At 32.8% G+C, this 14,660-nt stretch overlaps 2 protein-coding genes across 2 annotated transcripts in view; one reads left to right on the plus strand and one right to left on the minus strand.

Annotated features, from left to right (window-relative positions):
- The window catches only part of HELRODRAFT_69981 (hypothetical protein), a gene marked incomplete at both ends in the record, with an annotated part of 4,877 nt that extends 3,294 nt beyond the window's left edge, over positions 1 to 1,583 (plus strand). The window contains one exon of the mRNA XM_009031830.1: positions 1,512 to 1,583. Within this exon, the coding sequence (XP_009030078.1) occupies positions 1,512 to 1,583 (72 nt within the window). The remainder of the gene's footprint in view (positions 1 to 1,511) is intronic.
- A 9,316-nt stretch (positions 1,584 to 10,899) lies between these two features.
- Positions 10,900 to 12,994, minus strand: HELRODRAFT_165341 (hypothetical protein; the record flags this gene model as incomplete). The annotated part of the gene is made up of 4 exons (XM_009031951.1): positions 10,900 to 10,940; positions 12,206 to 12,316; positions 12,462 to 12,601; positions 12,834 to 12,994. The coding sequence occupies 4 exons, from the start codon at positions 12,992 to 12,994 to the stop codon at positions 10,900 to 10,902; spliced, it is 453 nt and encodes a 150-aa protein (XP_009030199.1).
- Between the last annotated feature and the right edge of the window lie 1,666 nt (positions 12,995 to 14,660).

The following is a 14,660-nucleotide window of genomic DNA, read 5'->3' on the forward strand; positions in this document are numbered from 1 at the left end:
GTCATTGGTTTGGTTTGCTGATGTTACTTTGAATCCATGATCGGCGAGTCTGGTGTTCCAATCTTTAAACATCTGTGCTGCATTCTGCTCAGACGTGGCTGTTAAAACGATATCATCAGCATATACTAGATTTCAAATGTCACCAGTGCGTATCGGTTTTGTGATTTCTTCCATCACAGTTATAAATAACAGTGGACTGAGAATCGAGCCTTGGTGAACTCCAACGCCGATGTCAAATGCATCTGTGTTTACAACCGTTGTGCTGACAAGAGTCTTAGTATTTGTATACATTTCCATCACAAGTAGAACAAGATATTCTGGAATGAGTTGTCGACGTAGACTCCATCTGATTGCTTCACGGGGAACTCGATCAAATGCTTTTGCAAGGTCTACAAAAATGTGTGATAGTTGTTGATGCTTTGCGAGGTACTTCTCTTGCAGTTGCCGAAGGATGTGAATAGCATCAATTGTTAATTTCCCCACTAGGAAACCAAATTGATAATTTCCGAATGTGATGCACGACATTAATCTCTCAATGATTTTCTCGACAATTTTCAGGGAGTGTTCTAACAGACGTATACCCCGATATGATGAACAGTTCAATGGATCACCTTTGTCTTTGTATAGCTGGACTGTCATGCTATAGTTCCATTCAGTCGGCATTGAGCAATTTCTCCAGATTTCACGGCAAAGTTGTAGTAACGTTTGGATACCCGCAGTACCAGATGCTTTGATAATGTCATTTGTGAGTCCCGAGGGCCCTGCTGCCTTTCCATCCTTCATAGCTTTTAGAGCTTCTGTAAGCTCCTCTATTGCACAAGTAGACAGAACTCAATGGAGAGCAATAAGATGAACATAATTATTATTTATAAGGAAAGGTGTTATTATGGAAGTAAGAGAGATGATGGCCGATGTAGATGAGCCTGTAGGGCGAAATGCAAACTGATCTTGTAATAGTGGTTTGATGGATGGATGGTTGAAACATGGGTAGATGAATGACCTAACGATAATTTTTTTCTAGAATACGAGAAAGTGTGGGGGTGATAGGTATTGGGCGATTATCTATTGGTGATGATGGGTATTTTGAAATTTAGAGACTAAAAATCTACAATACGATGTCGAGTAAACCATAGACATCGCAAACGTGGATTCTATATTTGTTATTAAATTTTCGTAGCACAAAGTACATTTTCGATACCACACGACGCACATTATGTATGCACGCGCATTCTCAAATCATCCGTATGATGGTCTTTGAATTTCGGACAGACATTATTCGAACCATGACATCGCGTTACAGCAGCACGAGACATGACACTTCTACCGGCTTAGCTAACTCGGCGAACATTTTGATTCTCGCGTCAGAAATGGATTAGGAATTAATAGCCTAAGTGAATTCATTGGTGACTAAAATTTTAAAACAATATTAAAGTAACAATAGTGATTTTAATTTAGACATTCAAGAAAGTTTAGCGTTTACATGCTTTAAATAAAAAATTGTTATTACGCAGATGAACAGAACATGTCCCATCTGTAGGAATGACTGTAAAAGCAGCACTCGTCATTCTACAGCAAACACGTGACTTTGGAAACGTCTCGACAGTCCCTTTTCAGTCATCAACATACTTTTTTATTTCTCTCCATTTATGAAAAGAAGGTTGTGGTTAAATGAAACCATTTGTTATTTAAAACGCTCAAACTTATAACATTTTTTGCAAAATTATAGTACTAGGTATTTATTTTTATGTCAGTCATTTTGTAATCATAAAGTTTCAAGGATTATTTGTCTTAATTTTTTGTATAAATTTGCGTACAAGATTATTCCTATTCAAAAGCTGACTAAGATGTTAAATTGTGTAAATTAGTGCTGCGCTGCTATTGTAACTTGCACGGTATTTCAAAAGCTTGAAGGCCTGTCATTTGAAAAATTGTTTTCCGACTGTAATGTGAATTCCAAACCTTTGCTGCCGCAAATCCAAAGCTTGAGGATTGAAAAGAAAGGCGGTACCGGTTTTTATGTAAAGTATACCTGGTTGAAATATTTTTCAACTTTCAGCTTTTTTTCATGGCTAAAAATGCTATTATCTTTTGATGAAATGAAAAATACTTGAAAAACATTTCAAATTAGTTAATATTTGTCCTGCTATGATTATTTTATATTTGAAAATGCTAAAATGTAATATTGTAACTTGCACGATCGTCAAGTTAATTATTCTTCAAGTAAATTCACCGATTTTTGATAGATGAACACAACTGCTTCGAACACAGACTTGTTTTAACCTTTATTTGAATGCCTATAAAGATAGAACCACTGGATCATTTACTAGTCCCGGAAATACGCTCGATGTAGCACGATCGCCAATAAAGCCCAGCGCAACTCCATAAACCAACAGCTTATCTGTAACAGCTTTACAATCGGCTTTACAAAGATGTCTGATTCTAACATTTGATAAGTAATGGAAACATAGAATTGTAGAATCAAGACAATAATAATCAATTGAAATTAATTAAAAGATTTCGTTTCTTCTGCGTCGCGGTGTAGTGCAAGTTACCCAGTTTTTAAATTTCATGATGCCGCTATATAGGCGGCGTGATGGCATGGTAAGGTCGCCTGTCGTTGTTTCGCAGTTCGTGCAGTGACCGCGTTCGAATATGACAAAAAGATTCGTGTGTGGTGCGTCGTTTAGCATGTATTCATATACCATGTTTGTGCGCGTTGTTGATTCCTCTGAGCCTAGAAGGCGTATAGTAGACCTTTTTTAATCTTTTTTCCCTCAAAAATGGCAGAAATGGAGACTATGAATTACTTCAATCTAGGCAGTAATGTGATTACATTGGATGATAAACAAAAACAAAATGTTTTTGTGAAATTGGTAAATGGAGGAACTGTTGAATAAAAATTTAAGCTGGACCGGAAAATATTCGAAGAATGTAGAAAACCAAAATGATCAAGAAATCCAAACGTTAACGCAACAAATATTGCTTCAGACTATACAAATGCTATACAAGCGTGTTCATTTGAAATATAAGGACCCATGAATGATTTTCGCTTACTGCGATTAAAATTTTTGAAGTAATTTTTCTTATATAAGGATTATTAAAAATGATTTATTTTAAAATTGAAACTTTGAAAATTCCAGTGGTAAATTATATCAATTTTTTCGTTTAATACTTAGGTACATTAATAATTTAACAAATAATGATTCTTAATTATTTATGGTATAAATTTTTAAATTATGTGAGTAAATACTTTCTACAAATTTTAGAAGAAATCATAAATCGAGAATGTCCGAAATGGGATTAAAGACATATCAAGTAGTCTAAATAAAGCTTTGATTTGACTTGTTTTAAAAATTTATTTCCTGTCAGACGGAAAAATTAGTCATGTTATTTTTGGTTGTTTACAACATTTTGACAATTGATTCCAAGACGTGGAAGGACCAAAAATATTTATATCTGAAGTTCGTGCCGCTCTTTCCAAAATGAAATCAAATAAAGCGACAGGTCCAGATGAGATAGTTGAAGAAATTAAATGTCATAATGAATTTGGCATTGAAATAGTTAAAGCAATTTTGAATGAGATTTATAACAGCGACGAAATTCTTGAAGATCTATTAAAGTCAATATTTATTGCATTGCCTAAATAACCTAATGCAACGGAATGTGAGCTACATCGAACAATCAGCTTGATCAGTCATCTTACAAAACTTCTCTTGAGAGCACGAAGCAAAATCAGATCTGAAATTTCAAATATCCAATGTAGTTTTGTCGTGGATTGTGGCGCGAGAAACGCTTTCTTTATGCTACGAACGATCAGTGAACCGGCGATGAAAATGAAAAAAGACTTGTTTATATGTTTTGTCAATTACATCAAAGCTTTTGATAGCCTGAAACACGTGGAGCTTATGGAAATATTGGAAAGTTTGGACATTGATGAAAAAGACACGAGAGTTATCAAAAACCTCTATTGGGATGAAAGTTGGTAACAGATGACTAAGTTTGTCAAAATAAAGAAAGGTTTTAGGCAAGGCTGTGTATTCTCTCCAAACCATCTCTATAGTGAGATCATTATGAGAAAGATTTACCTGGAATATCCATTGGAGGCGTGAATATAAACAATGTTAGATATGCTGATGATACAGCTGTTATAGCAGATTCAATGAAAAAACTGCAAATATTTTATCTAAACTGGATTTCGAAAGTGAAAGGAAAGGGTGCTCGGTTATCATTAAAAGCAAACCGCCCCGATCTGCTCTATAATATCACTACTGATAAACAGGTGAAACAAGTCAACAGCTTCAATTATCTCGGAAGTCTGATTACCTCAGATTGTAAATGTGATATGGATCAAAAGATGGATAGCTATGGCGAAAGATGCATATTCTAAAATGAAAAACATCCTCACCAACAGTAAAATCAGAATATTAACAAAATTAAAACTGTTAGGGTGTTACATTTTTCCTGAGCTAACTTACGCTCCGAATCCGGGACAATTTTTAAAGAAATGAAAAAAAGATTAACGCTGCTGAGATGTGGTTTTTGAGAAGAATTATCAAAATTAGTTGAACCTCTCAAACTTCGAAGGTGGAGTTAAAGTTTTTTGGTCACATCATGTGGAAGGAAAAAATGGAAAATCTAACAACTACTGGAAAGATTGCAGGGAAAAGAGATCGCGGTCAACAACGAACAACTTTTTTGAAGTCAATGTGTCACTTGTTGAATATCACCACATTTCAACTACTTCAAAGTGTTAAAGATCGTGTTTTGTGGAGGTCGATGGTCTCCAATGTCCTGAAAAGATAAAACACGAGGAAGAAGATATTGAAAACATTAATATTGCGAGTAAAGAAAGACATTCCTCAACGTCGACTGATCTCATTATTTCAAAAGTAAAACTATTTATACGCTAAGCGGTGATATTTATTTAAAACTGCAAAACTAAAGTCAAAAAAAGTTTTAAAGTTTCGGAATTTTTCTATCAAAGAATCTGAATCGGAATTTTTTCAAATCCTGATTACGTGAACGCCATTAATTTGCGCAGGACAATAAATCCACTCCGATTACAAATAAAAATTTTATTGTTCCATCAAAAGAGTTGATAGGTATTAACTATAATAAAAAGTACGTAGTCGAAACAAACGCTGTTCATGTTTTTAACGTTCGATAACTTAATATTAGAATAATTGTCTTAAAAATTGATATAAATATTGCAAGATACAATTTCTAATGAATGATAACAAAATTAAAAGAAGATATTTGAAAATAATAAAATCTTAAACAATGTTAAAGCTACAAACACTGAACAATAAATGAAATGATCATTGTACGTGCACAATGTTATAACTGGATGTCAACGAAAAATTAATAAGGCCGTTAATAAATAGAGCAAATAACTGGAAAATGTGATAATGTCGTTGACGATTATGCTGATATTTTTTTTTCAATACGTAGGGGGGATTATTCTATAAACTACAAACATGTCTCTACATTCTAGGTGCAAATGATTTGTGCATGTTCAATGATAACATTGAGTATCAGATATGAAGCAACCAAATAAAAATAAAAACACAATGTTAACGCATGAAAATGTTAATGTAAACGTGTTAGAGAATGGAGTACAATGGCTATGACGCCTTTGGTTCTGCACACGAAATATTCACTTGAACTCAATATTTATGGCCTCTATATTGGCAATTTGCTGTGAGTAATGAAGTTAATGGAAGACCTACTCTACAAATTGAATTTGATCATGAGAGGCTCATTACGTCTAATTCAATTACATCGCCCTCAAGAAAGACGTAAGTATACAGCTAATTTAAAAAGTAAAAAAACTGCTTCATCTGTTTTACTTCCTAAACATTTATGTTCCTATGAAATCATGATTAATATAACTCAAAATAATTGAAAATAAAACACTGTAAATTAAGAAAATGTTAATGATAATTTAATTAAAAAAGATTCACCAGCTCAAATTTAATTCTGTTCTAGATTTATGCAATGCTAACGTACTTGTCTTTGTATAAAACAGCGCATTTAAAACTAAATATCATTTAACGTTATTTGATAAAGTTGTTTGAAAAGGTTGACATATTTTAAATGCAACAACACAGAGCTTCAATAAACTGCACGATATTTTTTCGATAATTTATAGAAATGCACAGTATTTTTCCTCTCAAACATCATTGCTCAATTGCTTCCAATGCAAAGTGTTATTGAAACCATAAGAACCATTGAAAGGAAGGCGGCAGATCATATTGATAAATGTTTTATAACAAGGCAGTTATTTAATTGAATAGGATAAAACAAAAACAGAGAACGGATAGTATTTACATTTTCTCCAATCTACGTCTGCTTTTCATTGATTTTACGACAACAGTTATTACTATCTTTAATAGAGTCGTTTTATTGTGGCAATGGACATTTAACGTAATGCACATGAGTCATGAAGTAGCTCATCAATGCACGTAGATGAATCCAGTTATCTGGCACCTGGCACCTGAATATCCAGGCTTGCATGAACAGCGAAATATTTCTCCATCGACATCTTCACACGTGCTACCATTGAGACACGGATCGGAATCGCATGGAGAGGCTGTGTAGACGGTTTCCGTTTGGCAGTTTGTCCCTGGAAAATTATGAGTATAAAAATTTTTACTCAACAAAATTCATCGCTCTACAGTTTGAAATACATCGTTCCACATAGCCAATTTGTGACACAAGTAAGATAGTTAGGAAACGACAGTGATAACAATATGGCCACAACAATGGTATTGATGGTGATAGTACAAATAACAGGACACTAACCATGCTAAAAACAACAACGCCTTAAATTATTATTTATTTATATAAAATCATTATATTATTAATACAATTAAATTATTTATAAAAAAAAGGTTCAATAACAAAACTGACATAACTTTGCATTCTACCCAATATATGCATATCAGTAAATTTAGGCAGGAAATTTTTGTTTATACAAATTTGGTTAAATTAAATCGATATTATCAAATTGTTACATTTATTTTTCAAATTTTCTAACTTTTTTTTAACAACTTCTATTTTAATCCAAATTATAAATCAAATTTCCAAAAATCATTTTTGAAAATTGATTTAATAGCCGACGTTTTGACAAATTTGAAAATGAAAAACTATACAAAAATTGACTTTTGAAATATTTTTTGCCTATTTTAAAATTAATTTTATTTTTTAAAGAAGAAAAACACTTTTTTTGCTTTTTGACAAAGCTATAAAAGTTATTAAGCTATAAAAGCACTATACAAAACAAAAAAATTAAAAAATTGTTGTTATTTATGGTTATTTTGCGATTTATATATAAATCGTCAGACATATAACCCTCAACTCAAACTGGAACCGTCTATGGCTACTACTTTGTTATTAACAAAACTACAGCAGTCATACTGTAGGACATTGTTAAGATAACATTTTGTCATATTTTCACGCATAAAATTGTAAAAAAAAACTTAAAATTAATTTTGATCGGAATATTTTTTTGGGGGAGGTGCATTTTGCACCCCAGACAAACGTTACTTAAAATGTTGATATACTATACAATTAACTCTAACATTGCTAATACGATTAGACTTTTTATTAAATAAATTATTGAATAAATATTAATAAACAAATATACGTGATGCGAAGCAAGCAATGCCTAAAATACTTGGACTTGTAACAAAAAAATATCACTTTGTAACAAAACTTTGATGTTATATGTACCCAAAAAAGTCTAGTACTGTAGTCCACAATGCATCATGACAAATCTGTTGAAAAACCGGAGGTGATCCTTTTTTATAACTCTACTAAAAGTGGCGTCAATAACAGATCATTTGGCTTCAATCATTGTGAAGGGAAATCATCAGACGGCCGATGATCTTGTTTTTTAACATGCTCGACAAGCTGTCATTGCTGTTTCATGATTTGGATGTGCAACAACTCCGATTAGAACAAGTCAGCTGGAGCTGTACATTTTGCCAATTTGTTATTATTATTAGTTTTTTTGGCTCGGCAAAGCCCCGTAATCGTCAATCTGGGAGAATGTTTTGACGAGTCGCTAATTAGCAAACGTTTGGACAATTCTATTCGCTTTAGAAAACCTATCATACATTTATAGAACTTTATATATTTCTAAAACTGGATATTGCAAAAATAAGAAGTGAAAAACCAGGCAAAGTGAAAATGACAAAGAAACGTTGTCAACTGTGCTCGCGCGAGCGTGACAGGAAAATATGAAACTTCTGTGACATGTGCTCTAGGCCCGCATATTAGCATATTCTATGTTTGTCCTATTTAAATATATAATTTGAAGAAACATTGAAAAACATTTGCATGCGATTTGTTTCGACATTTCATTATATTGATACTAGAACTGAAATCATACTTACATCGAGTATGCGAATGTCTCTACGTACCACCGTAACCAGTTTTATTGCGTTATTTCATAGCATATCAAATGCTTAACACATGGTTTTTAGTTGAAAAAGTATTCTAACTATAATTTAGAAAAAAAATTTGTTAATACTGATTTATATTGAAAAATTAAATAAGGGTGCAAATTCACCCAAAATACCAAGAACGAATGTTTTTGCAAGTACCAATTGAGGGTTAATTAAACATAAATGCCCCGGGTTTACGATCGTCTTGTTGTTCTCACTTCTTCTTAACTCCTGTTAAATTTTTTCTGGAACTCTCTAGCTTTTCTTTTTATTACTTCGCCACTACTTACGAAGTTCAGAGCCGATCTCAAGATCCATTTGTTTGTTTGTAAAATTTATTGAAAAGGGCCGTTGAACCTCGCGGAAATGGCATTTCATTGATTGATAGATTTGGAGCTATGACGTTTGGAAAACGTAAAAATCTTCTAAATTTTTGAGCAAATTATATTTGTATTTGAGAAAATAATTTTTATTTGTTCCATTATTCCATTAATACATTTTAGAGCTAGTATGAATGTTATTTTTTTTGGCATACGGAACCAATATTATTTTCATTATCCTTACTATTATTATTATTCTATCGCAAATAAGTAATTTAATTAAATTCATATATTCGGACTACACAAGTTTCAGGAAGCGGCTACGCTACTCCTTCGATATCAGACGAAGTGTCCTTCAGGGCGATCCAGTCTCGCCATTCATTTTCAGTCTGTGCTTTAATCCGTTGTGAAAATTAATTGAGAGGTCAGAACATCAACAATGCGGATACATTTGGGGAACGACGACCAATTTGAAATCCACCTCTTGGCTTCTATTCGCGGATGATACAGCCATCATCGCAAACAACACGGACGGTGCTCAAAAATTAATTCAATTGAACCAAGCTTAGTGTAAAGCTACTGGCACGAATATGAAGATAAATTAGAATAAAGATTAAAATATGAAAAGCGGCTATGAACAGTTTCACCCGACGCTGACTGTTGAAGACAAACTCATCCCTCATGTTGAAATGAACGATCATTTTGTATACCTTGACAGGATTTATGATTTTGACGGTGGCAACTCAAAAGCAAAAGAATTGATGATTAAAAAGCTTAAAATTTGCTATCAGTCATAAACGAGTTGAACACAGCGCCCCAATGGAAGCTACAAATATTACGAAGGTTCGTTCCAGCACAATTAGCCTTTGAGCTTCGCACGTATGATATTCCGTAGACATAGATTACAGAAAGACTGGACACCTTGGTCACGGAGGCAATAAGAAATAGCTGTCATAGCCAGTCAGCAGCTGTGTATCCGAATGTTAATCACTCTTTTAAAAATCGAGAGGGCTGCAAATCAGATCACTACAAATTTTGCTGTCACTTAGAATTAAACTTCGCAATTATCTTAAAACTCACCATGACGAAAACATCAACTGCTTTTGGAGTGAATCCTACAACGCCACATTAAGATTGACAAAATGCTTCCTCATTCAAAGATGTGAAACATTCCAAGCGTTAAAGACTAGCCAACAGGAATCCTATTTCAGCCATCTGTCAAGGCTACCTTGAAGAACACATTCTCGCAAGTCAAGTTGCCCGTTGGTTAAAATTCACTGCCAAACTCCAAGAGGTTTTATTCAAATTTCTAATGAAAGCTTTATTAAACAACTTCCTACAAATGCAAACCTATCCAGATGGGGTAAGTCGTCTAAGGCGCTGTGTCCGCTTTGTAATACACTCCAAACAAACAAGCGTGTTTTGTCAATTTGTAGTTTAGCAGCGTCTCTAAAAAGATTCACAAATCGTCCAATAAAATATTATCTTTGACTTTGGAAGAAATCAGATCGTCTGCAAAGCCAGAGGTGACAATTTTTGCTAAAACGAACAGCAAGAAATTTCTCCCAGTATCATTTCTGTTCAAATCATTTTGTCCTGATGTTACTCTTTTCCATTGAGACACGATCGAAGTACTGGAACTGACGGTCTGCCACGAGTCAAACCTCAAAATCCAGGGACTATAAAATATCTAAATATTCTCAAAAACTCAATAACAACTTGATTGACACTAAAAACACTTAAAAACAATAATTAAAACTTTTTAAATTTCTCCGTTAGGTTTCTTTAAACATTTTCACTTATTACTTGTCAACGTAAATTGGTCCGATCAATTTTACAATAATTTAATAAACACGTCAATATCATCGTCATATGCTATTTATTGTGACCGTGACTGCAGTTGAAACTTATTTTATTTCTCCTTGTACTCATTCATTTTAAAATTTTATAAATGACGAGCATTGCAGATTATCTCCATTTTTTTATTCTATTTTCTTTTATTTACCTGATTTTATTTTATCATTTTATTTTATTATATTGATGGCTCTTTTTATTGAATAACACCTGTGTTCACATTATTATTATTATTGTATTAATGAATAGTCTAGCAATCCCAGTCATCAGAGCTATCAGGTAGAGCTATAGAACTCTTGGATCGCGGATATCAGGACTGCAAACAATTGACAGAAAAACAAGAAAACTACTTGCTAAAGGAAGAGCACATCAGCCTAATGATGATGCTGACTTCTGCATTTTATTGGAAATGATGGATAGAGAGGCCTCATACGAATTGAAAATGATAGACCTCCGCACGTACATACAAACAAAACGAAACAAAATGTTTGAAATTGCCACAAAAGTTGACGAAAATGAAAAAAACTTAATTTCAAAGAAATATAAAGATAAAAAATCATCACTCTCTCGATAGAGATATTAGGATAAAAATTTATACTGAGTTTTTAGAAAACAACCCCGGAAAAAAGGTCAAAAATAAAATACTATCAACAAGCCTTAAACACAAATAATTTTCAGAAAAAATTATTAAAACAAAACTTAGATGGTCTATGCAGAATGTATCATAACCAGATCGAAAGCGTCACTCATGTGATTTCTGGGTGCAGTGTGATGTTTTCAACTGAATATTTAAAAAAGCACAACAAAATTGCCGTTTGCGTTCACTGGATAATAAGCAAACATGTTGGCCTCGAAGTGATTACAGAGTATTATAGACATGAACTCCAGAAAGTTTCAAATTATATCGATGGATAAATCTTCTGGAACACTTCAATAATCACCGACCAAAACATGCCAGCGAACAGACCGGATATAATAATTCATGATAAGACAGGAAAAATGTGTCTAATGATGGACCTGATGACCTGAATGCTATGCAAAGCGTTTGAAAAAGTTTGTAAAAATAAAGATCTTGAAATAGAAATTCAAAAAATGTGGCACCCTAAGATTATATCATTCCGTGGTGTTAGGAACCTTGGAAGCGGTAAATAAAAATCTGGAAAACTTGATGAATGAATTGCTTGGAATTTAAGCTCTGACTGAGGTTTAAAAAATTTCGTTGCTGTGTATAGCAGGCACTCTAAGAAAAGTACTTGGATGAATCTCTTTGCGATTTGGTGGAACCTTGGATTCATCATCAACCGACTCTAAAAGCTCTAAACACTAAACATAACAACAACCACAACAACAACAACAAAAATAATAATAATGACAACGTTATAATAGCAATAATAATAATAATAATAAAAATAATTACATTTAAAACTATAATTATTATTATAGGTAGTAGTATTATTAGTAGTAATTATAATATTAAATGTAGTAATTTACATATTTAGAAATAATAATGACAATAATAATATTAAGATTGATAAAATACAAATCTGAAATATTAAAATAAAAAATGGTTATCCAATTAACCTGAGTATCCAGCTTTGCAAACGCATCTGAAACTCAACCCATCATTAATGTCGTTGCACTGGCCAGCATGCTCGCATGGAAACTTGGAGCATGCTGACTGCTTGCATACATCTTGCAAGTTTAAAGAAAACATTGTGTTAATTTCAAAAGCAAAAAAAGCAATCACCTCAAAATTTTAATAAAATATACACGAGTCTCTTAATTAAAATTAACGTTGAAAAATAATAATTTTAAAGAAGAAAGCGTGTGGACCAACCAATGAGATGCCTCTCCTTGATGTCAGTGGCTCCTCGTTCATCGTGCAGTTTATAATCAACGAACAACCGACTGCTGTTCATGCTGAAAGACTTTATGCAACCTTGGATGCTTCCCGACCCGAGCCCTATTCTCTTTCTCCTAACAAGTTTTGTCATTCATATTCATCAACTATAATGTGTTTGAGTGGCGTATGTCTGTACGCCGCATTTCGCAATATCATTTTTTTATAAATAAGAAACGAATCAAAAGATGGAACTGCAGTGAGTTTAATAAAAAGTTAATCACAAATTTATACAAAAGTTTTTTTATTTCAAAGTATTTCAAATAACCAAAATAGCGTAACATGCAATTCAGAATAAAAAATTATAACCTCGAAGATAAATATGGCGGAAATCCTAAATAGATAGTTTTGATGGAGTTGATGAGTTGCAAGGTGGATGGCTCCCTCTTGTTGTAAGGCAGTTGGTTGTTGATCTTCATCATGAGGACTGTCTGCAACTTCGAGACACTCACGCGGTACCAGCTGTTCATTTTTATTCTTTCCATACTTTTCAACGCCATCAATCCTTTGCCGAGGTTGTACCTAAGAAGAGTTTTCGAAAATTTCAACAACAAAAGATATAAAGATATTGACACACATGTATATCATATATATATATATATATATATATATATATATATATATATATATAGACAGACAACTACAAGTTGAGTAATGCCGAAAACGCAGTGATCTTTATATATATATGTATATATATATATATATATACATATATATATATATATATATATATATATATATATATATATATATATATATATATATATATATATATATATATATATGATCACCAGTTTTCCAGATTCATTTGCAGACGAGGTGAACAGATTCAGCAGATGTATGTCAGATGTTGGCCGTTGGATGTCAGATAATTCGTTAAAGTTAAACCAATGTAAGACTCAGTTCCTCCCGGTTGGGACATGGCATCAGTTATCAAGGATGAATATCACTTCAATCAAAGTAGGAGATGTAAATATATCTTTCAGTAAAACAGCTTCTAATTTGGGGGTGTTGCTGGATGATAGACTGTCCATAAAAGACCACATCAAGATGATTTCAGTTTCCAGCATTACTCATCTAAGAAATTTATACCGAGTTAGACATTTGCTAGACAGATCAGCATTGGAAAATCTGGTCTATGCGTTTGTATCATCACGGCTGGACTACTGCAACAATCTGTTTTTTTAACTTGCCTGATAGATCAATTGCCATTCTTCAGTCGGTTCAAAATAGAGGGCTGCAAAACGTGTAACTGGAAAATTGAAATTTGATAATGTAACGCCAATATTGAATGAACTTCACTGGTTAAAGATTGAGAAAAGAATAATTTTTAAAATTGCAGTGACTGTTCAAATCCATGAATGGAATGTCACCGGCTTACATTTCAGATAAATTTTCCACGAAGGCATCTGCATCATGTTTTCATCTGAGATCAGATAATATGAATCTTTTGGCGGTTCCAGCTAGGCATCTAAGAAAAAGTGCAAGAGATATTGCGGTTGCGGGTCCGACGGTTTGGAATGGCCTACCGATTTCATAAAGAAGACCCGGAATTAATTTTGTGACATTTAAAAAAGAATTAAAAACATTAAATTTGAATATTTTAATTTATGTTGATCACGCACACGTTATTTTGTTTGTTTCACGTTTGATGGCACCTTTGAAGTATTTAATTTGCGCTATATAAATATTTCTAAATAATATATATATATATATATGTGTGTGTGTGTGTGTGTGTGTATGTGTACACGTATCTATGCAAATTTAGTGATTTAAAATACATTTTCAGGTTATGTTCAACTAATTATTTGGTTTGTTTATAAAAATTACATGTATCTAATAAATGATTAATGATGGTAAAAAATGTTTGGATGCTTTCTGATATGAGGTTTCATTTAACTACTCCTGTGATTGGAAAAGTGTTTTGTGACTGACTAATATATCATTTAGTTTATCTAATATATATATATATATATATATATATATATATATATATATATATATATGTATATATATACATATATATATATATACATATAACAACAACAACACACGTTTAGACGGCATTTTCCCCGAGATCGGGGGTTGCCGTTTGGTTACCTATGATGAAACCGAAATACCCCTCGACGCCATCCA

Source organism: Helobdella robusta, assembly GCF_000326865.2.
Source record: "Helobdella robusta unplaced genomic scaffold HELROscaffold_8, whole genome shotgun sequence".
Lineage (NCBI taxonomy): Eukaryota > Metazoa > Annelida > Clitellata > Rhynchobdellida > Glossiphoniidae > Helobdella > Helobdella robusta.